General features: G+C 41.3%; 2 protein-coding genes across 3 annotated transcripts in view; one reads left to right on the top strand and one right to left on the bottom strand.

Moving 5' to 3' along the window:
• Window positions 1-19,651, bottom strand: part of LOC131131602 (SITS-binding protein-like) — a 27,750-nt gene extending 8,099 nt beyond the window's left edge. The window contains exons 1-6 of the mRNA XM_058076446.1: window positions 18,773-19,651; window positions 15,742-15,913; window positions 6,003-6,210; window positions 4,817-4,967; window positions 394-591; window positions 43-311 (exon numbers count right to left, since the gene is read on the bottom strand). Of these exons, the coding sequence (XP_057932429.1) occupies window positions 43-311; window positions 394-591; window positions 4,817-4,967; window positions 6,003-6,210; window positions 15,742-15,913; window positions 18,773-19,243 (1,469 nt within the window). The 5' untranslated portion in view covers window positions 19,244-19,651. The remainder of the gene's footprint in view (window positions 1-42; window positions 312-393; window positions 592-4,816; window positions 4,968-6,002; window positions 6,211-15,741; window positions 15,914-18,772) is intronic.
• A 5,891-nt stretch (window positions 19,652-25,542) lies between these two features.
• The window catches only part of LOC131130994 (large ribosomal subunit protein uL23m-like), a 43,554-nt gene continuing 42,665 nt past the window's right edge, over window positions 25,543-26,431 (top strand). The window contains exon 1 of one of the 2 annotated variants that reach the window (XM_058075232.1): window positions 25,543-25,704. In XM_058075232.1, the coding sequence (XP_057931215.1) occupies window positions 25,685-25,704 (20 nt within the window). In that variant the 5' untranslated portion in view covers window positions 25,543-25,684. The remainder of the gene's footprint in view (window positions 25,705-26,431) is intronic. The other variant, XR_009130131.1, reaches the window with a different exon arrangement.

Raw genomic sequence — 26,431 nt, forward strand, 5'->3', positions numbered from 1 at the left:
TCATACAGAAGTAAAAACCAAAAAAACAAGGATAATTTATACCTGGTCCCCGCTGACATGATGGTGGAGTCTCCGATCCTGGACGCCAAGTCGGCCAGCAGGCTGATGTATGTGTCCCCATCCAGAGCCTCAGGTGGCCGCAGGGCTTGCACCTCAAACAAGTTCCTCTCACCGCCTTCCAGGAAGATGTACTCCATTCCCAAACGTGCTTGTAGGGATCCCACTCTGTCCAGGAACCAGCTTACCGCTCCTGGGTTTGTGACATTCAGCTTTACACAGAACTTCCCTTGCCACTGAGTCATCAAAGGGACCTGTGGTATAAAACACGGTTGGCTTGATCTACGCTGTGGAGAATAAGTCCCCGTATAAATGTGGGTGCATCTACCAACTCACCAGTTGACCATGAGGGGCTGAGGGAAGACTAAGCCAGAAGGCCTCGGTGCCATCCATGAGGGATGTATGGAACTGCGTGGTATCCACGCTCAGGAAAGGGGACAGAGTGACGGAAATGTTTAGAAGCTTGACAAGTGGGAGGTCCCTGGTGAGTCTCTTGGACGTCCCCCTCTTCCTGCTGTTGAGGTAGTCATGGTCCTATAGAGAGCAGAGCACTTTTATGACTTAGAAATGCATCCTCTGAAATTAATATTTCAGATGTGGAATAGGACCCCACATGTGTTTTTTTCCGGATACTCCGATTTCCTTCTACAATTGTCCATAGGTATGAATGTGACAATGGTTGTTTGTCTATATGTGCCCTGTGATTGGCTGGCGACCAGTCTAGGGTGAACCTCTCAGCAGGGATAGGCTCCAGCCTACCCGTGATATATCCCGATTGAGCGGTCGGTGTGGGAGAACATGAGAAACCCCATCAAATCACCACCACCCCATCAATCATTGTTTGGGTCGACATTGGCACCATTGTCAACCACGTCCTTTCGATAGGCCACCATCAGTGACAACAGACCTCACAACATAAACAACTACCAACAAAAATACCCCCAAACCACTCCAAAAACTTATTTCTAAAAATCACAAATACTTCAACTTGCTGATATAGTTCATCTCCAAACAGCTAAAATAATGCATAAGGCTAAAAATAACCAGTTAGCTAAAAATGTCATCCAATACTTCTCTACAAGAGAGGAGAAATATGATCTCAGGGAAGAAGTACATTTGAAACACTTCTATGCTAGGACTACGTTATGCTAGCCATAGCATTTCAGTATGTGGAATCAAACTATGGAATGGATTGAGTAAGGACCTCAAACAATGCACAACGATGAGCCAATTCAAGAAACAATACAAGCAGTTGATGTTTGCTAAATACAAGGATGAAGAGTCTTGAACCAGTCATGATGTGCTATATATATCACTATATTGACACGCACTATGGTACCCATTATGGCATTGGATGCTCATATCACCTTGTACTTCGGTACGAGACAAAAAACAGAACAAAAAAACCTTAAACTGTATTGGGAAAGCAGGAAGTGAACAAATGTAACAGTTACTGATTGTAAAAGTACCAGATGGAGGGGTAGGATTTAATAAGCTGTGTTTCTTCCTACTCCTTTTGGACATGTGGAACTGTGAACTGATTATGGGATGCATTCAATTGTAATCTGATGCATGTTCAAATGAAATAAAACCATTACCATGACCAAAATCTTGGAGAAAACATAGTGGAAGCAACCATGTGTAAAAGCCAGGTGGAGGCTGTCAACAGAACCCATGCAGTGCTTGGCCAATATTTCATAAACTTAATCATAGAAAGACCCCCGACATGTTGCAATAATTCTACTAACTACAAACTACTGTTTAGTCCGTGTTTTCATTTTTCTGAGGCTAAGTCACATGACGTCTCTCAGAAGCATTAATGTCTCTAAGCAGACATTAATCCTTAGGAATGTCTTTGCAAGGTTAACGACTGATTCTTCTAGATTATCTCACTGTGTGATGTAAGAATGTTAAGAAAGGTGAGATTAGAACATATTATGTAATGTCCGGGGGGATGTTCTTTGTCGAAAATCATATTTTCTCACATGTTTTGGGTGTACTGAATTTCAGCAACATGAATGGAAATATTAATGGTAATGGTTTTATTTCATTTGAACATGCATCAGATTACAATTGAGTGCATTCCATAATCAGTTCCCAGTTCCACATGTTCGAAAGGAGTAGGAAGAAGCAAAGCTTATTAAATCCTACCCCTCCATCTGGTACTTTTACAATCAGTAACAGTTACATTTGTTCACTTCTTGCTTTCATTATATAGTTTTAATTTAATTTAATTTAATTTAATTTAATTTTAAATGTAAATTAAATTTAAATTAAATTTCAGTCATGATGTGCTATATATATCACTATATTGACACTTACTATGGTACCCATTATGTCATTGGATGATCATATCACCTCATACTTTGGTACGTGACAAAAAATAAAAATTAAAATTAAATTAAATTAAATTAAATTTAATTTAATTTAATTTAATTTAATTTAATTTAATTTAATTTAATTTAATTTAATTTAATTTAATTTAATTTGACTGGTTCAAGAGTCTTCATCCTTGTATTTAGCAAACATCAACTGCTTGTATTATTTCTTTTGAATACACTTTTGAAACGAGGCAAACTGATTAAATAACCCACATTTTTACAAGCCAACGAGAATATAATGTGTTTTATGCATAAAACTGCGATGGAAAAAGACCGAGTGGTGACTGATAATTTGGGAAATACTAATAAAACAGGAGGAACATAGAAGGAACATTGTTGCCTGTCACATTGCAGTACAGTCACACATTTTAATATCTTTAAGTTTCCACCATCAGTATTGCATGCTGGCTCATGCTAATAGCAGGGAACAAATCTGGTGTTTTATATCTTCAGTGTACCAGAAAACAATTTTTGTGGGCAGAAGAACTTTTCTCACCAACTCTAATGTGTTGCTTTTATTCCATTTCCATACTTTTGTACTTTCACACCTCCCGGACTGGTACTGGGCTCTCACGCCAACCAGGGTGTGAATGTGTAGTGTGTACATTAGGTCAGATGTCCTGAACTTGACGCCTCGTATCCGCATATTATGTTCTTAAGTCTTTTGCTTGTTTTTCTCGTGTACGGTCCCAGCCGTGCACGGAGATCTCACTGTTACGTTTAGTTCTTTCCCATGCCGTGTTCCTGTTGCAGTCCCAGATTGGATTCTCTCGCAAATATAGTATTTGTTTTGGAACAACTATCACTTATTATTGACTTTGATACATTTAACGGAGATCCTTCGTACGTTGACTACATGCTAGTGACATGTCGGTGGCACGAGGAAGAGGTCTGTTCAACGACAGAGCAAGAATCCATCAAAAGAAAAACCTTAAACTATATTATGAAAGCAGGAAGTGAACAAATGTAACAGTTACTGATTGTAAAAGTACCAGATGGAGGGGTAGGATTTAATAAGCTTTGCTTCTTCCTACTCCTTTTGGACATGTGGAACTGTGAACTGATTATGGGATTCACTCAATTGTAATCTGATGCATGTTGAAATGAAATAAAACCATTACCATTACCAAATGTAGGCCCGCCCAGGGATCACACATACTTGTGGGTCCAGCCAAAATGGCTTCTTATTGGAGGGCAGCGAGGTGTGCGAGGTCTGTTGGGGTACTGGGCACTAGGTGGGTGCACTCAGGGGCTAGGGGGGTCGGGGCCAGGTGGGTTGGCTGGCGGGGTTGGTGGTGTGCTACGGCAATGTCCTGGGGTTTTGTTGGGGTGTCCGATGTTCCCACTCTTCTTTTGTTGTTTTGTCTTATGTAAGATTCTGTGATTATGTGTGTGAAAAATCATTATTATTATTATTATTATTATTATTATTATTATTATTATTATTATTATTATTATTATTATTATTATTATTATTATTATTATTGAATTGGTAACTGGGGTGCGTGGAGAAGGGGTAGGATTTAAGAAGCTTTGCTTTTTCCTACTCCTTTTCAGACATGTGTAGTAATGAGGTGTTGTGTATGTATGTATTATGTACGTATGTATTTGTGTATATATATATGTATCAATATGTGTATGTATGCTGCATGTATATATACACATATGTGTGTATATAATATATATGTAAGTATATAACTAGATATAGTAAGTGTATATGTGAGATACATTAATGTAACATAGCATGCATGTCTGAAATAAATTAAGAAGAAAGAAAGAAAGACTAGATAGGACAGGTCTAGTCTCAGGGGATGGTCTGAGGGGAAGAACTCTACCTTAGAGGAGAACTACTTTGGATAATGCATCATGTACCCGCAAGGTACCAGTTAAGTCTGGGAATATCCTTATTCATCCTGGTCAGTGAATCCATCACAACTAAACAGTTCGAGTAGGTACGCCCTAAACAAGAACCCTACCTTAAAAGAGAGATCCTTTGAGCATGAACAAGGCTTTTCAGAGGCAAAATGTCTTCCAAGACAACCTGAACCGTGGAGTTGCAACTGATTAGAGAAAACAATGATCTGGATGAATGAGGTATTCATAGACTTACTGAGTAAGTACAGTGTTTATCCTCCAAAGAACCAGAAAGCTTTCCTTCTTTTGTGGTGTCGAATGACAGCTGATAAGATACAATGGTTCTGTCCCCCCTAAATACTTCAGATCCTGCGCCAATTCCCCAGATTAGGACTTTCCTACCATGTCACACGTAACATAAATAGCTCATAAGAGTTTAGTTTAAGAGATGATATCTAGCAACGTCCATGTTTTTTTTCCAGACTCTGCATTAGTAGCATCCTACAGTACTGAATCACACGTACCATTTCAGAGAGGAGGTTGGTGGAATGTTCATTAAGGCTGATAATGCCCTCCCCTAGCTGGTGTCTTCTAAGACGATTAGAGAAGGTCCTCAATTCTCTCTCCACCTTCTGTCCCGAATCCACATTGCTGAGTAGCTTCCAGAACGGCAGCCTGAGGGACACAGAAGGATTTTACCCACCAGATAAACGTGACTCGGTTGCACGGCGGTCGAGTGGTTAGCGCGCAGACCTCACAGCAATTCCACCCTCCGCTATCTCTGTGTGGAGTTTGCATGTTCTCCCCGTGCATGCGTGGGTTTTCTCCGGGTACTCCGGTTTCCTCCCACATTCCAAAAACATGCTAGGTTAATTAGCGACTCCAAATTGTCCATAGGTATGTGAGTGTGAATGGTTGTTTGTCTATATGTGCCCTGTGATTGGCTGGCCACCAGTCCAGGGTGTACCATGCCTCTCGCCCGAAGAGTGCTGGGATAGGCTCCAGCACCCCCGCGACCCTCGTAGAAACTGAATGAATGGTCTGCGCAGCGCCTGGATGGTGGACAACTGGTTACCACTACCACTCAGCTAGGAGACTCGGGTTTGATTCCCCCCTCGGGCATCTCTATGTAGAGTGGACCCTTATGTGTTATGTGTTGCAATGGAGAGATGTGTTCCGAGGTTGGGAAGAAAAAGGGGTGACGGACAGGAAGTGAGGCAGAAACCGCATAGGTAGTTGTAGCCAGTTGTAGTAACAGTAGTCCATGTTAGGAAGCTTGCTTCTTTTGACCTTAATAAAAAGGTCAAAGGTTGTTCTGCCCGTGTTTGTCTGAGCGTAGAGTGTTACAATATCATTTTAAATGTTTCATGCTCTGGGTGTCAGAAGACAAATATACTTTTTTTTTTAAATCATGAATATTACCAAAATGCTCCCTAAGTTTTTAACTTGAGTCTTAATGGGCTGTATTCCTAGCATAAAACCGATGGCGGACACCAGAGGTTGGGCAGCCATCAAGCTGTAGGAGTCTTCTTGTGTGCAGAATCTGTAATAATTCTGGTCATTTTGCCGAACCACCGTGGTGAAGAGCAAGCCGATCCAGAAGATAAAGCTCTCAATTTAGCAATCATCTATATTCCCACCCTGACCTATGGTTGGTGGTTGGAGACTGGGAAATCTGGACATCCTTCCCGAGACCAGGATAGCACTCACCACAAAGCATTCATGTTGGGTATCTCCCTATTGACCTGGGAGAGCTGCTGCACTGCTTCCTGGTGGACGGCCTTCACATTGTTGGCCACGCAAACCGTGTACTGTAACGGGAGGAGATCCATACTGGGGAGGGACTGCAGGCAGAATTGTTGTCTGCTGTCCACCCCCAACTGCAGAGGGAGATCTGGGGACACCAACACTGCAACACCTGCATGGAGGAAGACAGAAAGAGTTTATTCAATGATACATTGGTAGCTTTGGTATTTTGGGGCACCAGTTCCCCCGATATTTTGGTACATTGCACGTTTTTCCGGGTACTCCGATTTCCTCCCACATTCCAAAAACATGCTAGGTTAATTAGCAACTCCAAATTGTCCATAGGTATGAATGTGAGTGTGAATGGTTGTTTGTCTATATGTGCCCTGTGATTGGCTGGCCACCAGTCATGGGTGTACCCCGCCTCTCGCCCGAAGACAGCTGGGATAGGCTCCAGCACCCCCTGCAACCCTAGGGATAAGCGGGAGAAAATGAACGAATGAATAAAAATAATAGCCATATCAATAGCCATGGGCTGCACGGTGATCGAGTGGTTAGCGCGCAGACCTCACAGCTAGGAGACCCGAGTTCGATCCCACACTCGGCCATCTCTGTGTGGAGTTTGCATGTTCTCCCCGTGCATGCGTGGGTTTTCTCCGGGTACTCCGGTTTCCTCCCACATTCCAAAAACATGCTAGGTTAATTGTCGACTCCAAATTGTCCATAGGTATGAATGTGAGTGTGAATGGTTGTTTGACTATATGTGCCCTGTGATTGACTGGCCACCAGTCCAGGGTGTAAAGATATTTGAGAACAGTGGAATGTTTTATCAGATGTTTTGGTGTGGAAAACCGGAACCAAAGTACTGAAAAAGTGTAGCAGAAGCAAAATCATTTAAGATTTTTTTTTATTGATTTTTTCCAGTTTTTAATAAATGCGTTTTGGTTTTTTTTAAAAAACCTGATGCGGCCCGGCTTCACACAGAACCTAGCTCCGGTGGCCCCCAGGTAAATTGAGTTTGAGACCCAAATAGCCGACTTCTGCTTCTGATCCTTTCCCTCGTACCACCTCCCTTTCTCTACCTTCTGCCCTGTTTTGAGGGCATTCACGATTCGCATAAACCTGATAACTAATCTGCGATTTGCATAATCTTGCCCCACGTAGCCAAACTGAGATTTCGAGTTGAGTTGTTTCACAGATTAAAGTGCAGAACTGCTTTCCGGAGGCCGGCAGACAGTCTGAGAAGTCAGGTTGAGAACTTGGCTCATTTCTGCTGCCCTCTCTAGTTTCAATGGCTCCACTCTTTCACAGGCAGGTTTTATAATCCGATTCATACTTTCACAGATCCCGAGTCGTGCAAAAAGTCCATCGAGGAGCCTTTCACCTTGGTGGGAGGTGGGACGCTTCTCATATGGTTGTAATTGATAATGTCAAAGAGATACTTGTATCACTGCAGGGTATAAGATCACCTTCTTACTCCTTGTCACATTTACATTTATGTCGATTATTTGGATGAAAAATACACAAAAAACATCAATTTTAAATGTTTTATGGGGCAAAGGTAGGGCAGCATTTTGGTTGTATGACGTTGGAATGCAGGAAGTGGAAAAAGAGGCCACCGGTTTATACCAGACACCCAGTAGCCACGCTACATCAGGGTTTTACCCGAGTGCACGCAAGGTGGAAAGTGTTTGCAAGCACGGCTTCCTGAGTCATATTTAATTTTTTATAGGAAACAACATTGTGGGTCCTCACGGAAACGGGACAATTCAATCAGCAGCAGCTGTATATTTATTCCGTCTTTTTTTTTTTACCACATGATTCCAATATTCCGATGTTTACCGAGGTGCACGGAGTGATTTATGGAAGTGTACAGATACACACTTAGCCAACGTATCCCTCGATGGCAGACAGGAGAAGAACCCGATTGGTTATTTAAAGAAAGTGAAGCAGGTTTGGAGCTTTGGGTTTCAGCCAAGGTGGTGTGCCCCGAGAGTTAGAGGGGAAGCAAATGTGGGGGGGGGGGGCTATTTTTAGAACAATTCCTTAAACATAACCAAGCTTCCCCTGAATATTTTCCACCGGCTCTTGGAAGAAAAAATCATATGCCTGAGTGACTCTTTGAATGCCTTCAATCTGCTGGAAATTATAGCAAAAATTCATAAAATATTGATGAAGCTTTAATCTCACACATTTATTGAGGACCTTTAATATCACAGAGGGTCTGTTCTTTCTCGATGGGGGAGCAAACTAGCAAACTAGACCCCATGTAGTTTCCGAGATGTAAGATTTAACGTGGCGTCTAGACCCTCAGACGTGACTGCCGCCGGGCTCCCTGCTGCTTTGGAATGAATTATGAATTCTCTACCTTATTTTACCTGTCACCCTTACAATGCATGCTGTGTACTGTACCATACCTGTGCATACTTACAAACTGGACTAGGATTATACAATACGCATTCCAATACAATCCAGCTCTACATTAAAAACAAAAATGACTCGCCCATGGGGAATCCTTAAGGTGAGAACTACTTGCCCGAACTTGCCCCATGTAAAATGAAAAGACTGCCATAATGATATCATCTCATTTTTGTGGCATCACATTCATTCATTCATTCATTTCCTACCTAACTACACCGAACATGAGATCTTTTACTGTGCACTTGCATCATCACCTCTTCTAGCCTGAGAAGAAAACAGTAAACATTCATTCATTTTCTACCGCTTATCCTCACGAGGGTTGCGGGGGGTGCTGGAGCCTATCCCAGCTGTCTTCGGGCAAGAGGCGGGGTACACCCTGGACTGGTGGCCAGCCAATCACAGGGCACATATAGACAAACAACCATTCACACTCACATTCATAACCACAAAAAAAAACTCTTGGCAGTATGGCATGCCAAAGTACACTTGCCCAACGGGAATATCACTGATTGGATTTATTTGCCCCAATTTTGTTTTAACTTGCCCTGGGCCATCGGTACATTGTTATTGTCGAGCCCTGCACTTTATTTATATAGCACAGGGGTCTCAAACTCAATTTACTTGGGGGCCACTGGAGCTAGGGTCTGGGCAAGGCTGGGCCGCATCAGGTTTTCCCAAAAAAAACAACGCATTTATTAAAAACAGAAAAATATACAAACTTTTTCAGTGCTTTGGTTCCGATTTTCTACAATAAAAGCTCTGATAAAACATTCCACTGTTCTCAAATATCTTCATTTTTTCTGCACAAAATAAGATGAAAAATAAGTAAACAAATCAAGAATAAAGAAAATCAATCAATCATTAATAAATAAATATAATAATAATAATAAAACGGCAAATAATAAAAACTTAAAAAAACCACATATAGTTGGTGGGTAGACAAATTATTTTTTTCATATTAAAATGAACAAAGCATTATTAGAGCCCTGTAGACATGACAAAACACGACTATAGTCACATTTATACTCTTTTTATTTACAACATATTGCGCAACTGCAGGGTCTTGAGACACATGCTAACTCGCAAACTAGAGAGCTAGCGACCTAAACGGTAGCCTTCAAGTTATTTCCTTTAAACTTAGATAGCCAAAAACTTACCACTTCCACACGGATAGGGAGGATAACTATTAACAGTTATTTAACCTTTAACATGAACATGAATCAAACGTAATATTTTTTTCTGGGTACATGATACCATACAGCATCCATATCAAACTTGCGCGGGCCGCACTAACATTAAACTTTCATATCAAGGCGGGGGCCTCAAACTAGTGTCCTGCGGGCCACATTTGGCCCGCGGGCCGCGTGTTTACTTGGGAGGGGAGAGAGTTCCATAGCTTGGGGCCAACCACAGAAAAGCTCGAAGATGAACTGCATTAATTTGTTTATTGTTATTAAAAAGTTGTGTGCCAGCCAAGCCTTGACATCCCTTAAGCACTCGAGAAGGGGTCTCAGGGGGGGCATGGTCGTTTTTTTGCGAGTGGCAAGTACAGCTGGCAGTCGTCCGCATTGAAACACGGAAGCACATGTGCTCAGCATGAATTCTCTTATAATGGAAACTTCGATTCGATGCCCAACCGCAACAAATTGATGGTCACGTAACTGGAATTGTGCTCCGGTTTTAAATTTCCAAACCCAAAACTCATTGAAGAAATAGTGACACTCGTCACGAGTGTATATTCCGATTTTTCCGATCATCAATCAGTTTTAATGATTAATTAAAGAGTCTTGTGATCACGCAGGGCGGCACGGTGGTCGAGTGGTTAGCGCGCAGGGTTCAATTCCACCTTCGGCCATCTCTGAGTTTACATGTTTTCCCTGTGCATGCATGGATTTTCTCCGGGTACTCCGGTTTCCTCCCACATTCCAAAAACATGCTAGGTTAATTAGCGACTCCAAATTGTCCATAGGTATGAATGTGAGTGTGAATGGTTGTTTGTCTATATGTGCCCTGTGATTGGCTGGCCACCAGTCCAGGGTGTACCCTGCCTCTCGCCCGAAGACAGCTGGGATAGGCTCCAGCACCCCCCACGACCCTTGTGAGTATAAGCAGTAGAAAATGAATGAATGAATGAATACTGGTCATGTTACTTGGCTGCACGGTGGTCAAGTGGTTAGCACACAGGCCACACAGCTAGGAGACCGGAGTTTGATTCCACCCTCGCCATCTCTGTGTGGAGTTTGCATGTTCTCCCCGTGCATGCGTGGGTTTTCTCCGGGTACTCCGGTTTCCTCCCACATTCCAAAAACATGCTAGGTTAATTAGCCACTCCAAATTGTCCATAGGTATGAATGTGAGTGTGAATGGTTGTTTGTCTATATGTGCCCTGTGATTGGCTGGCCACCAGTCCAGGGTGTACCCCGCCTCTCGCCCAAAGACAGCTTAGAAAATTCAAACAAATAGAAGTATTTTTATTTTAACTGAATGTATTTTTCCTGCGTTTATCATCCATGATGGAAACATTGTAGGAAATGTGCATACAGTAGCCCCTCTCACACAGGAGATGACAGCTTGTGTTTAGCAAATCCTTGGCTGGCTAAATGAGTCATTCTTCAAGTGGTTCACATCTCTTCTCCGGGCAGCTGCTCACTGACCTTCTGAATGACAGAGCAGTTGGTCTTTATGTTATATTATTATCTTTATTATTTACTTATACGAGCACCGCGTGATTAGTAGAAAGACCAAAAAAACATATCGAGTATGAAGCATTGGTAGGCAAACCTGGTGCTTCCGAAGCATTTAATATTAACTTTAATATTAACGCCTGTTTCATGATTTAACTTTTGCTGCAATAAATCATACAATCATACGCGGGTGGGTGCTGGAGTCTATCCCAGCTGTCTTTGGGCGAGAAGTCGAGGTCGCCAGCCAATCACAGGGCACATATAGACAAACAACCATTCACACTCACATTCATACCTATGGACAATTTGGAGTGGCTAATTAACCTAGCATGTTTTTGGAATGTGGGAGGAAACCGGAGTACCGGGGAAAACTCACGCATGCACGAGGAGAACATGCAAACTCCACACAGAGATGACCGAGGGTGGAATTGAACTTGGGTCTCCTAGCTGTGAGGCCTGAACGCTAACCACTCATCCACCGTGCAGCCTGAGAAGAAAACAGTAAACATTCATTTATTGAATTAATATTCATTTCCTCACAAGGGTCGCGGGGGTGCTGGAGCCTATCCCAGCTGTCTTCGGGCAAGAGGCGGGGTACATATTTATATTCTATTATATTATATATATTATATTATATTATATATATTATATTATATATATTATAATATGGCCACCAGTCCAGGGTGTACCCCGCCTCTCGCCCGAAGACAGCTGAGATAGGCTCCAGCAACCCCGCGACCCTCGTGAGGATAAGTGGTAGAAAATGAATGAATGAATGAATATTAGTATAATATATTATAATAATATAATAAAACAATATAATTATAATATAGTTAATAGTTAATTATAAAAAGTTTCCTGTGTAACATCTTTCTATATCCCAACTAAATATCCCAATATCCCAACTTTGGCTTGTACGGGCTTGCTTCCCTGGCTTCTGGCGGATTGGGAAACCAGATTGCACCAAACATTATGGAATTCATCTTCCCATTTATAATGGAAATGAATGAAGCAAAGAAAAAAGATCAATCCATTGGTCCCCATTAGAAGACAAGAACACATTCCTTATGTTTATATTTTGGTTGTCTTTTTTCTGGTCTGATGTGCCCTCAGTAGCCTGCTTGTTTTTGTATGGCTAAAGACAGGTGGAGCCATGACAGGTTCCTACAGTTGGCAACATTCTCAAATGTCACACTCCTACTCTGCTGCATGTCGTCTCTCCCGTGTCTCTGCTTCCTCCAACTTCTATCTTCACGTTTTGTGATTTATTCCAACCGATTTATTCCAGACTGATGACACTTTTTGCATTTGTCTGTGTTTGCATTTGTTATGTGTTCAATAACTGATCTTGGATGGATCCATGTTCAATATGTGGGTACTTCATGGATAGAGGTGGAGAAGAAAAAAATCACAGGGCACATATAGACAAACAACCATTCACACTCACATTCATACCTATGGACAATTTGGAGTCGCTAATTAACCTAGCATGTTTTTGGAATGTGGGAGGAAACCGGAGAAAACCCACGCATGCACGGGGAGAACATGTAAACTCCACACAGAGATGGCCGAGAGTGGAATTGAACTCGGGTCTCCTAGCTGTGAGGCCTGTGCGCTAACCACTCGTCCACCGTGCAGCCCAACAATAAACATTCATTCATTCATTTTCTACCGCTTATCCTCACGAGGGTCGTGGGGGTGCTGGAGCCTATCCCAGCTGTCTTCGGGCAAGAGGCAGGGTACACCCTGGACTGGTGGCCAGCCAATCACAGGGCACATATAGACAAACAACCATTCACACTCACATTCATACCTATGGACAATTTGGAGTCGCTAATTAACCTAGCATGTTTTTGGAATGTGGGAGGAAACCGGAGTACCCGGAGAAAACCCACGCATGCACGGGGAGAACATGTAAATTCTACAAAGAGATGGCTTGAACTCGGGTGGGATTGGGATTGAACTCGGGTCTCCTAGCTGTGAGGCCTGCGCATTAACCACTCGACCACTGTGCAGCCCGAGAAGAAAACAGTAAACATTCATTCATTTTCTACCGCTTATCCTCACAAGGGTTGTGGGGGTGCTGGAGCCTATCCCAGCTGTCTACACCCTGGACTGGTGGCCAGCCAATCACAGGGCACATATAGACAAACAACCATTCACACTCACATTCATATCTATGGACAATTTGGAGTCGCTAATTAACCTAGCATGTTTTTGGAATGTGGGAGGAAACCGGAGTACCCGGAGAAAACCCACGCATGCATGGTAAGAACATGTAAACTCCACACAGAGATGGCTGAGGGTGGAATTGAACTGGAATCTCCTAGCTGTGAGTCCTGCGTGGTAACCACTCGTCCACCGTGCAGGCCGAGAAGAAACCAGTAAACAACTAAATAAAATCCAGTCTAATTACTATTAACTTATTTTAGAGTCACACCAGTTTGTGTTTACTTCCTGGTAGAGGCGGGGGGTTTTAATTAAAGGGACAGTACCACGGATATGTTTCAACCAAACAATAAGACAAGAGAGTTCCTGCTGTGTTGGTTCTATAGTGGACCGGTCATTTTGATTGAACCCTCCTATCGATTGTTTTTCACAAAGCTCAAAGTAGAAAGAGAGGCTTAAAGGGTCCTGATCATTCCATCAGTCCTCTTTAAAGATGGCGGGGGGAGCAAAGGCATGTGACCCCCTTGTTAAGCCTGCCACTGTATTACGTAATACCCCAAATGTGTATGTGTGTACATTCATATATTGTCTTCACGTGTAGTACCGACGGCATGACGGCAATTTAAACGTAACAGGATTATTATCAGGCACATTAGCGTCCACGTCTACGTCTCCGCCCTTTTTACTCAACGTCTCCAAAATAACGAGACACCGATGCCCTCATTGAGTCTACTCTTTTAATAGAAACAAAAGGCAATTAGCTCCATGCCTGTAAGAGTTAATTTAAGATGCTAAAGGTTTGCTTCTCTTTGTTGTTTAATCTCTTAATTGATAAACCAACATGCCACAGACGGGATTGTCTTTCAGTCTATTCGCGGCCAACTTTCCCGTCCAGTGGCGAGTATTTTGGGACGGCTTTTTCCGGGAGCCAGTTCAATTTTTTTTCTACAAAGTTTTCAATGAGACCCCCCAGGGGGATTCCCTCAAACCCTGGGATGGGATTCACACCCCACTTTGTGCTGCCCGTTCATGTCCGGGTCACATTTCCAAACGGAGCACCATGATGCTTTATTTCATTAGGGGACATAATAAGAGAAAATAAGATCAATTAAATAAGTAAAATAAAAAAAAAAAAAAAAAAAAAAAAAAAAATAAAAATAAAAATAAAAATAAAAATAAAAATAAAAATAAAAATAAAAATAAAAATAAAAATAAAAATAAAAATAAAAATGAAAATGAAAATGAAAATGAAAATGAAAATGAAAATGAAAATGAAAATGAAAATAAAAATAAAAGAATGAATGAATGAATAAATGAATAAAATTAAAATTAAAATTAAAATTAAAATTAAAATTAAAATTAAAATTAAAATTAAAATTAAAATTAAAATTAAAATTAAAATTAAAATTAAAATTAAAATTAAAATTAAAATTAAAATTAAAATTAAAATTAAAATTAAAATTAAAATTAAAATTAATGAATAATAATATAAATAAATACAAATTAAAATTAAAATTAATGAATAATGAATAAAAATAAAAATAAGAATGAATAAATGAATAAATGAATAAATGAATAAATGAATAAATGAATAAATGAATAAATGAATGAATAAATAAATAAATAAATGAATAAATGAATAATAATTAAAATTAAAATTAAAATTAAAATTAAAATTAAAATTAAAATTAAAATTAAAATTAAAATTAAAATTAATAATAAATAATAATATAAATTAATAAAAATAAAAATAAAAATAAAAATAAAAATAAAAATTAATGAATAATGAATAATGAATAATGAATAAAAATAAAAATAAAAATAAAAATAAAAATAAAAATAAAAATAAAAATAAAAATAAAAATAAAAATAAAAATAAAAATAAAAATAAAAATAAAAATAAATAAAATAAGATAAGACATAATATAGATGCACATATGTTAACATTGGCAGAGTTCCTTGTTGTTCTTGTTTTACTTCCTGTTCTGTATACAGTCGTCCCTCGCTACATTGCTGTTCAGGACAAACCTGAACAACCCTTACCCTAACCCTAACCTCCAACCCTAACAGAGAAGCTTTATTTCATTAGTGGACATAATAAGAGAAAATAAGATAAATAAAATAAGTAAAATAAATTCAATAAATAAAAAAATAAAATAAGATAAGTCATAATATAGATGCACATATGTTAACATTGGCAGAGTTCCTTGTTGTTCTTGTTTTACTTCCTGTTCCATATACAGTCGTCCCTCGCTACATTGCTGCTCAGACATCCGACACGTATGCGTACACCAGAGAACGATGAGTGACAGCCATGAATGCCGCTTATTTTATTGGAGCCAAAAGAAAAAATAAGCCGCAGTTGAACATGCAGCTCGGAGCAAGTTTGCACGCCGTACCTTTAAATGACGTAATTCGTAATTTCTTACCCGATGAGCCGAGGAAGTAGCGCTCCAAGGCCGAGCCGAAGCCTGAGGGATTCTCCTTGAGATCACTCACAACGAAGGGCTGCATGGTGGCGTTCTCATCGTTGATAGGCCACGTTTGACCACGCACACTGGCGCCACCGTACCAGGATATGTTTGTCATGGAGAAGCAGTCCTGACACAGAAAAAAAATAAGAAAGTAGTAGTCTTACATCGATATACAGTTTTATGTTAGCAACAGTTTTGCATCGCATGACTGACAGGTGTGTTTTGTTGACAAAGTGTGTCCGATCCCGTTGCTTATTCAGTCCATAAATAGAACTAAATGTCTATGATCGGTTTCACATCAGGAAGGGTAGGTTTTGCCTGTGCAGTCTTGCATTTAGAGGTGAAAACAGCATCCGAAAGATGGAAAATAAATCAGAACGTTAGCATGAACTTATTTATTTCATCAACTGCTCATCTTTAGTTGGACATTCCAAATGTTTGTCCTAGCTTTGTACAATGATTCACGGACCAATTACGGCTTTTCATGTTGTTTTCACCTCTAAATGTCATTAAATAAGCAATACAATAACTGACACAGAAAAAAAATAAGAAAGGAGTAGTCCTACATCGATATACAGTTTTAGGAAGGATAGGTTTTGCCTGTGCAGTCTTGCATTTAGAGGTGAAAACAGCATCCGAGAGATGGAAAATCAATCAGAACGTTAGCATAAACTAAAAAAGAAGTCTAAAAACCTTAACAAGGTAGGACTTAACAAGAAGATACTGATGTTTGGGTTGGTCACCTGTTCAGACACAATCTCAAGTTCTTGTTTTTTTAATGCACAAGATTAGACACATGCAATCAAGAAAATCATATGTAAATGTTACACTTAAATAGATTAAATAAATTGACAATAAAAGCACAAATACTGCAGATTTCATAAAACAGCAGATGGAATGATACAGCACTCTACAAGAAGCAATGAAGTCTGGAAAATTAATAAAAATTTAAAAAAACAAAAAATTGTTACAACTATAATGATGAAAATGGTAATATTAATGACGATTATAATAATGGTGCTAATAATAACAATAATATTGGTAATAATGAAAAAGATTATAACAATAATAATAATGATATAAAAATAAATAATAATAATGATTATATGATATAATTATAATGATAATACCAATAATAATATTACTATAATTACTATGATAATAATAACAGGGGAAACCAAGACTGTGGCATGAACATGATTATATCTTGCAGAAAGAGGGGTCGGCATTTATAAGCTATAAAACTAAAACTAAAACTAAAACTAAAAATAAAACTAAAACTAAAACTAAAAATAAAAATAAAAATAAAAATAAAAATAAAAATAAAAATAAAAATAAAAATAAAAATAAAAATAAAAATAAAAATAAAAATAAAAATAAAAATAAAAATAAAAATAAAAATAAAAATATTTATTTCATCAACTGCTCCTTGGTCTACTTGTAATTTGGGACATTCCAAATATTTGTACTAGCTTTGTACAATGATTCACAGACCAATTACTGTTTTTCATGCTGTTTTCACCTCTAAATGTCATTCAATAAGCAATACAATAAGATTGTTGTCAATGTAATTCATTGGTCTTTTTACACACTTTTTTTTTTTGGCTCCCGTACGAAGTTATGCTTTATTTTTATATTATTTTACAAATGATATGCAATTTAGCGACTTCTAAGACAGCCGGTAGCTACTTTTCTTACTGAAAAGTTACCAACAGTGATACAGCCGTGCCTCGCTACACCGTGGTTTGAACATGGTGCCCTTATTCGATGACGTTTTTTTTTTAAATAAGTTACTAAATGATCACTGTTTCTTTTTTTAATGCATTTTTTTGCATGTTTGCAGTTTTTATTCATATTATTACAAGTTGTGTTTAATATTTTGACTAATCTGATATTCAAAACAGCTTTTAGGGTAACGCAGTGTTGTTTTACACCACTGCAAACTACAACCCTAATTTATTTTCTTATTTTCTTTATTTTCTAAGAGTCTCATAAGAGGAGCCAAGCGGTCAGCTGAGGATTTTGGAAATGGTGCGTTTCTGAGCCCATGCAGTCCCGCCACATGACAAGGAGTTACGGCTGGGACAGATTAATCTCCCCAAGCCTCCCGTTGGTTGGAGAAATGTGTGAGAATTAAGCTGAGGGAAAGTACAGTATGTGCCGGGGTGGTCAAAAACTTGCGAGGAGGGGCCCTTGGAATGTGATTTACACAAACAATATAAACGATTAGAACTATTAAATAATTGATTTCAGCTTTTTGGGCAAAATTTAAAAGGGTCATTTTGTCAGACGAAGACAAAAATACAAACATGCATATTGTAGCATGATAGCAGAATGAATGAATGCATGACAAAAATACAGTTATTAAAAATGTTGACGAAAATTTTTAAAAGTGCATAAAAATTTTTAAACAAAAAACATTTTGTTCTCTGGCTAATAATAGATGAGGATGCTAACAAAGTAAGGGTGTTTTCCGATGAAAAAACATATATTAAGAATACAAATGGACTCATGCAGTGTATTAGCCATAGCATACGCTAACTAGAGAATAAACCGAGGCTAAATTACGGCGAACATTTTCGACGCTAACCAAAAAAAACACGCTAACCGATGTTCCACTGTATCTTGGCGGTGAATGTATTTATAATACATAATAAAATACAACTTTTAAGATAACTGATGATAACTTTATCAGCTGCTATTTATTATATGCCTATATGTTCCTTTCATAAAAAAAAATATATATATTATATAAAAAGTTGGGCTATATAAAAATTATAGAAATGCATGCAAATTACTTGTACTAAACATTTCTTCTAAACTTGAATTGTCACACCTGCTTACGTCACAAATGCGATGACGTCACGGCAATCAAGTGACGTCCCATTTCTAATAATAATAATAATTTCTACGCGCGTGTGCATAAGAGTTATACCGCAGAAGCAGGCGCAAAGGACGCATGCACAAAGAGTTAAAAGACGCACACCTTGAGCCGCACATGGCAGTGCACCGGCGTCCAAGTCATGCTGTAGCACTCGGTCTCCGTGTCCTCGTTCACGTCCACGGAGATCTTGATCTCGGCTACCGAGTCCCACGTGTAGCAGAACTCGGTCTTGTTGAGCCAGCACAGGTTCCTGACGAAAGGGACCTCCAGGTCCGGGTTCCCCACGTTCCCCACGTCAATCTCCACATAGGTCTTGTCCTCAGTCAGGGTCTGGATGACTAACGAGTGGGTCCTTCTCTCCCAGATGAGTCCACTCAGAGTCCCCTTCAGGATCCAGTTCTTGTTGGGCTGGTCCACCACTTGCCAGTATATGATCCCGATGGTCATGACGAAGAAGACAGCCACGCCGAGACACGCTATCGCTCCTTTCCACGTCTCGTTCATCTCCTTCAAGCCCGTGTCCCATGTTACCTCGGGGATGGGGCTGGGGTTCCTATTTCGAGCGTGAGGCATGTTGTTTTTCAGATCAGCAAAGAACCAAACACCGAGAAATGCCGCAGAAAGCTCCGTGCGCCAAAAGTCTCCTCTGCTGCTTGCTTCATGGTGTCATCATGGTGCGCGTTTTTTTTTTGTTTTCCACTTTGGCGCGTTAATTAATCTCACAGACGTGTCAAAACAGCAGGAATTGGATAGTTGACTTACCGCATAGTGACGCCGCATTTAAATTGTCAATGCGCATTGGTTGCGGTAAAAAGGTTTGGCAGCGGCGCCTTTACGAATAGCTCCGAAGACGCGCTCTCTCTTTTGCGCCGCACCGGGCTGACGTAACGCCGCACTCTTTCTTCACATGCAAGGTGGAGAGAGGGAAATGGGGGATCAGGAGGGCTTGCCAGAGTCTTGGAGGTGCCAGCGTGGGCGAAGAGACCACAGTCGAGCCAGAAAGGGAGCGACCCCCCCGCCCCCCACCATGCGTTACCGCTCACTGTCTGTGCGCTCTGTGTGCGTAAAGACTCTCCAGCCTGCAGTGAAGTTGCTGGTGGTGCGTTTTGGGTGATCGTACATTGGGAATGGACACGTCGGGATATTTCACACACTTTAACCGCATTTAAGGTTGTAAATATTAATTCCTTAAATATTAATAAATATTGTTGGTCATATAATGTAATTAAATACATTAGAATATTCATTCAGTTATTAAATTAGCAAAGTGAAACTTTTGTTTGTTTGTAGCGAGCAACAACATCCCCCCCGTGTCAGGGTACATGGCAACAGTTGGACATACGTACATATATATTATTAGAAGCATTATTTTTTTTTAAACAATACTGCTCATGTTACTTGGTTGCACGGTGATCAAGTGGTTAGCGTGCTGGCCACACAGCTAGGAGACTGGACATTTTTGTACAGTGGTATTATTTTTGTAATTTTGGTTCTATTTGGGGCTGCACGGCTGTCAAGTGGTTAGTGTGCAGGCCACACAGCTAAGAGACCGGAGTTCGATTTCACCCTCGGCCATCTTTGTGTGGGTTTTTACTCCGTTTTCCTCCCACATTCCAAAAACATGCTAGGTTAATTAGCGACTCCAAATTGTCCATAGGTATGAATGTGAGTGTGAATGGTTGTTTGTCTATATGTGCCCTGTGATTGGCTGGCCACCAGTCCAGAGTGTACCCCGCCTCTCGCCTGAAGACAGCTGGGATAGGCTCCAGCAACCCCTGCGACCCTCGTGAGGAAAAGCGGTAGAAAATGAATGAATGAATGAATACTGGTCGTGTTACTTGGATGCACGGTGATCAAGTGGTTAGCGTGCAGGCTACACAGCTAGGAGGCCGGCGTTTGATTCCACCCTCTGCCATCTTTGTGTGGAGTTTGCATGTTCTCCCCGTGCATACGTGGGTTTTCTCCGGGTACTCCGGCTTCCTCCCACATTCCAAAAACATGCTAAGTTAATTAGCGACTCCAAATTGTCCATAGGTATGAATGTGAGTGTGAATGGTTGTTTGTCTATATGTGCCCTGTGATTGGCTGGCCACCAGTCCAGGGTGTACTGGTGTACTGGTACTTTTACAATCAGTAACTGTTACATTTGTTCACTTCCTGCTTTCATAATATAGTTTAAGGTTGTATTTATTTATTTAATTTATTTAGTTGTATTTAAGTTTAGTTTAGTTTAGTTTAGTTTAGTTTAGTTTAGTTTAGTTTAGTTTAGTTTAGTTTAGTTTAGTTTAGTTTAGTTTAGTTTAGTTTAGTTTAGTTCCGTTTAGTTTAGTTACAAGACGGGAGTACCATCTGTTACTGTGAAATCAATGCACTAAGTAGTTCCAGGTCATGTTATCATGAAAGTACCTCTTAGTACATGGTTGCAGTATATACATACATACAGATTGGAGTTTTTTTTTAGGGCTTTATTGGTGAATCCCATTACGTGCATGGTTAGTGAACGAGGCGGATAGCTAGAACACATCGAAAAAGGAAAATACATATTCTTGTCCCATGTAAGGATTGCGGATAACGGGCAAGATTCCCAAAAAAAACAGACTTCTCCTTTAACAATGTTGTGTTTGTAGGTTACGGTTTTCCACAGCGCCACAGCAGATGTCCTAAGAGGTGCTGGCCGACATACCTTGAAGATCAGTTGCTCTTGTCTCTGTTTATGTATGTCAAACCCCCTCAGCTCCTAATCCATCACATACCTCTGGCAGGGGCAGGGACACGGGATAACACGCATGTCCAAGTTCAACATGGGCATTGCGGCAGTCAGGCTCCTGGGTCAAGGGTCAGGCTTATGACATCAACGGAACATCTACGGGAGGGAGGGAGGAAACGGAACCGCCCCCTTGCATTTGGTTCCATCCCTTGCCAGCTATAAATAGGAAGCGGACTGCTGAGTGGCATGCATCCACTCCCTCGGCGTGTGAACACGGGGCACGAAAACGATGAATCCGTCTCAATCGTGATGAATCTCACTGTCAGCAGGGATTGGGGATGATGCTAAGCTAATTGGAGACGAGATTGTCCGTGGGTGCAAATATGGCTTGGAATTGTTTCTTTATTGATTGATTGATTGGCAACCAGTCAAGTATGTGCCCCGTCTCTTGCCCTAAGTCAGGTGGGGTAGGCTCTATCATTTCCGTGACCATAACGAGTACAAGCGGCATCTTCTTATAGAACAACTTATTTTAGAACAACTATCCCCATACCGGGCTGCACGGTGGTCGAGTGGTTAGCGCGCAGACCTCACAGCTGGAAGACCAGGGTTCAATTCCACCCTCGGCCATGCGTGGGTTTTCTCTGAGTACTCCGGTTTTCCTCCCACATTCCAAAAACATGCTAGGTTAATTAGCGACTCCAAATTGTCCATAGGTATGAATGTGAGTGTGAATGGTTGTTTGTCTATATGTGCCCTGTGATTGGCTGGCCACCAGTCCAGGGTGTACCCCGCCTCTCGCCCGAAGACGGCTGGGATAGGCTCCAGCACCCCCTGCGACCCTCGTGAGGAAAAGCGGTAGAAAATGAATGAATGAATGAATCCCCATACCGGGCTGCACGGTGTTCGAGTTGTTAGCGCGCAGACCTCACCGCTGGGAGACCAGGGTTCAATTCCACGCTCGGCTGAATCTCTGTGTGGAGTTTGCATGTTCTGCCCGTGCGTGCGTGGGTTTTCTCCGGGTACTCCGGTTTCCTCCCACATTCCAAAAACATGCTAGGTTAATTAGCGACTCCAAATTGTCCATAGGTATGAATGTGAGTGTGAATGGTTGTTTGTCTATATGTGCCCTGTGATTGGCTGGCCACCAGTCCGGGGTGTACCCATGCCTCTCGTCCGAAGACAGCTGGGATAGGCTCCAGCAACCCGGTACCCCTTTTTTGGAATGTGTGAGGAAACCGGAGAAAACCCACGAGGAGATGCCAATATGTTAACCACTCGTCCACCGTACCGCCCCATTTGGACATTCATTCATTCATTCATTTTCTACCGCTTATACTCACAAAGGTCGCAGGGGTGCTGGAGCCTATCCCAGCTGTCTTCAGGGGCGACACCCTGGACTGGTGGCCAACCAATCACAGGGCACATATAGACAAACAACCATTCACACTCACATTCATACCTATGGACAATTTGGAGTCGCTAATTAACCTAGCATGTTTTTGGAATGTGGGAGGAAACCGTTAAAGATACATATTTGTGAGGACGTAGCATGAAAATATCATATAGTCAACAGACCTTCGCCAAGCAGACCTTTTAGATTAGATCATAGAAAAGTTAGCCGGTGTTGAACTCCCTGACTTCTGACTGCTTTTGAGCCATCGCTGTGTAGTCTAAAAATACAGTTTGTCTTTATGGACTATCTCTTATCACCGAGTATTGACCCTTGATCTTTTAGAGGAGTTAAAAAGTGACTTTATTTTTCCAAAATATCGTCTTCAGGGTAATCGCTTAAACAGTTTAGCCCACCGAATGCAAAACTCTTCCCTGCAACCTTTCCATCTACACGTCTGGAGCTTCAATTTACAGCTTCTCTTTTTTTCTCTCCAGGATATTCAATACCAACAATTTGTCCCCGGCTGCCTTTAAGTTGAGGGGGGGGGGGGGGGGGGGGGGGAATTTCCAAGCACCCACTCTTGGCGGGACGACACCACTGTGGACCGAACCTTTTCCGTCTATCCACCTCTCTCACTTTCTCTCTCTTTGTCCTGTCACATAAACAGCCGCTTTCCACTGCCCCGGACCTGAACCTCCATTCCCGTCTTCACTGATACGCACACGCATCCCAGTGGCGTCAGTGAAACGGACATTTTATATTTTGGAAGCTGTTTGATTGGAGGAAATAAGGGTGGCCGTCTGTATATGTTACAGTACGGTTTTACAGGGTGCCACATACTCTACCCTTTATCAGGCAATTAAACACTCGATGGCACCTGCAGTATCGAACTGTCAGATCAAATATGTAAAAAAGGAAAAAATTAAAAAATAATAAGAGCAGTTCAGCGGCTCAAAGGCTTTTGTATCGTGATTTAATGAGGGGGGGGGTCAAGACAAAACGATACTCAAGGCTGGGTCCATGAGACGAGACAGGGTTTTAACGTTATGTTAGGGTTGGTTAGGGTTTAAGTTGGGGGTTGGGGTTAGGGTTTGAAGTTAGGGGCTAGGGTTGGGGTTTGGGGTTTGAAGCTCGGGGTTAGGGTTTGGGGTTAGGGTTTGGGGTTTGAAGCTAGGGGTTAGGGTTATGGGTTGGGGTTTGGAGCTAGGGGTTAGGGTTTGGGGTTATGGGTAAAGGGTAACGGGTTGGGGGTTAGGGTTTGGGTTCTGGAGCTAGGGGTTAGGGTTGGGGTTTGTGGTTAGGGTTATGGGTAACGGGTTACGGGTTGGGGGTCGAGGGTTAGAGTTTGGGGTTTGGAGCTAGGGGTTAGGGTTGGGGTTAGGTGTTGGGGTTAGGGGTTGGGGTTAGGGGTTAGGGGTTAGGGGTTAGGGGTTAGGGTTAGGGTTGGGTTTGGGGTTAGGGTTACGGGTTACGGGTTACGGGTTACGGGTTACGGGTTACGGGTTACGGGTTGGGGTTTGGGGTTTGGAGCTAGGGGTTAGGGCTTAGGGTTATGGGTGACAGGTTACGGGTTGGGGATTGGGTGTTGGGGTTAGGGTTTGGGGTTCGGAGCTAGGGGTTCGGGTTGGGGTTTGAAGCTAGGGGTTAGGGCTCAGGGCTTACGAGTTAGGGGTTAGGGGCTACGGGTTAGGGGATAGGGGTTAGGGATTAGGTTGTTGCTGATACATGGTTACGGTTAGGGGTTGCTGGGGTTAGGGTTTGGAGCTAGGGGTTAGGGATTGGGGTTTGGAGATCTGGGTTAGGGTTAGGGGTTAGGGTTATGGGTGACAGGTTACGGGTTGGGGATTGAGTGTTGGGGTTAGGATTTGGGGTTCGGGTTGGGGTTTGAAGCTAGGGGTTAGGGCTTAGGAGTTAGGGGTTAGGGGTTAGGGGCTACGGGTTAGGGGTTGGGGATAGGGGTTAGGGGTTAGGGGTTAGGGGTTAGGTTGTTGCTGATACATGGTTAGGGTTAGGGGTTCCTGGGGTTAGGCTGTTGCTGATACAGTCCAATAACCATCAGACGACATCTGCCAGAGAAGGGTTTTAAAAACAGAAAAAACGGACCAGATGTTGTTTTCACAGTCCTGTGGCCAAGCGTAGCAAATACTGGACATGCAACAAACATTCAGCTGTCAGTATCTCGTTTTCTACCAGTTACAGTTTGCCTACAGTGAAGTTTCAATCAGATTCCGTTGCAGAAGTCAAAGTCTCCCTCTGCTGCCGCCTTGGGAGCTCTACATGCAACATACAGGAGGTGCCAGCTGGAGCATTCCTGAAATGGTGACTGTTCTTAAAAATACATGACCTCTGATGTTCACCATTCATGGCATCACAGCATCAAGTCCAAATTAAAGATCCAAACATATCCACTGTTGTATGATATGTTAATGTCAATAGAAACTGACTGCAAAATCACCGCAGTCCAAATCCCACACTCTAAGCATCATGGGAACTGTATATTTTCCATGTGTTTTTTTCCTAAATACACATAAAGGAAAACTACACAGGAAAATCGCAATTACTTTATCATTGTTCCTGAATATGTTTAGATCTTGTTTTTTGTCCTTCAATAATAAAAAGTTTTATTTTAAAACTGCATTTTTAATCAGTCGTGTTGTAATTTAATAATTTTTGATGATCTGAAACATTGAAATGTGTCAACACGCACTCGTGAGTCTGTGAAATACAGCCAGACACCACAGAAAGGGGGCGGTAATGAGCCAAGGGGCGGATCCCAACCGCCGTAAAACCGACGAAGAAGAAGAAGGATCAGTTCCCGGAAATACATTCAAGCACATGTCCTAAAACAACCTTGAGAAGACTACAAAACAGCAAGTTGTCAGCGTACGCGACACAGCAAACCGAAGCAGGGATGCCAGTAACGAGATTACTGTAAGTTATCATTTTCTATAATATTCCCAACTATTAATAGGATTGAATGAATATGTGGTTCTTCAACCTAGTTTAGTCTAGATCTCATCATCTATCATGAAGCTAGCATTAGTTACCTTCGCTAACGTTTAATGACTTCTGACTTAATGCACACATCGGTGTACATTGTGTAGATTTATTTAGAACTCTCTTTGGTCGTTTTAGTTTGGTAACGATGTGCTGAAGCCAGAAAATGACTTCTCTGTGTTAGCTTAGTATGCTAAAAACAACATGGTAACGGAGCTGTGATTAGCTGGAGCTAAAATGAAGAAAAAACACAGAACGGGGTCGGTACAAATAATTTTCAGACGTCGGTTGGATAAGAGAGACAATTCCTTCTAAGTAATAAAACCAAATGTACTAAATGTACGTAAATATTTTAATTTTCTCAAATACATACACTGCTACACTTGCTAATAGACAAGCTGTTAGCTACTATATCATCACATGATCTTTCATTTCGGCTTTATGCAATTATGTATAGCTATTAATAGATTGTGTTTCCTGTTTAGATTATAATGAGGGACATGTTAGTATGTTTAACACTATTCTAATGTATTAACAATAGGTAGTAGTTAATCACGTGTCCTCATTTAGGTCGTGGGGGTATGCTGGAGCCTATCCCAGCTGACTTGGGGTGAGAAGCCGGGTACAAGGAAACCATTCACACTCACATTCATACGTATGG

This window comes from Doryrhamphus excisus, chromosome 6 (assembly GCF_030265055.1).
Source record: "Doryrhamphus excisus isolate RoL2022-K1 chromosome 6, RoL_Dexc_1.0, whole genome shotgun sequence".
NCBI classification, from domain to species: domain Eukaryota; kingdom Metazoa; phylum Chordata; class Actinopteri; order Syngnathiformes; family Syngnathidae; genus Doryrhamphus; species Doryrhamphus excisus.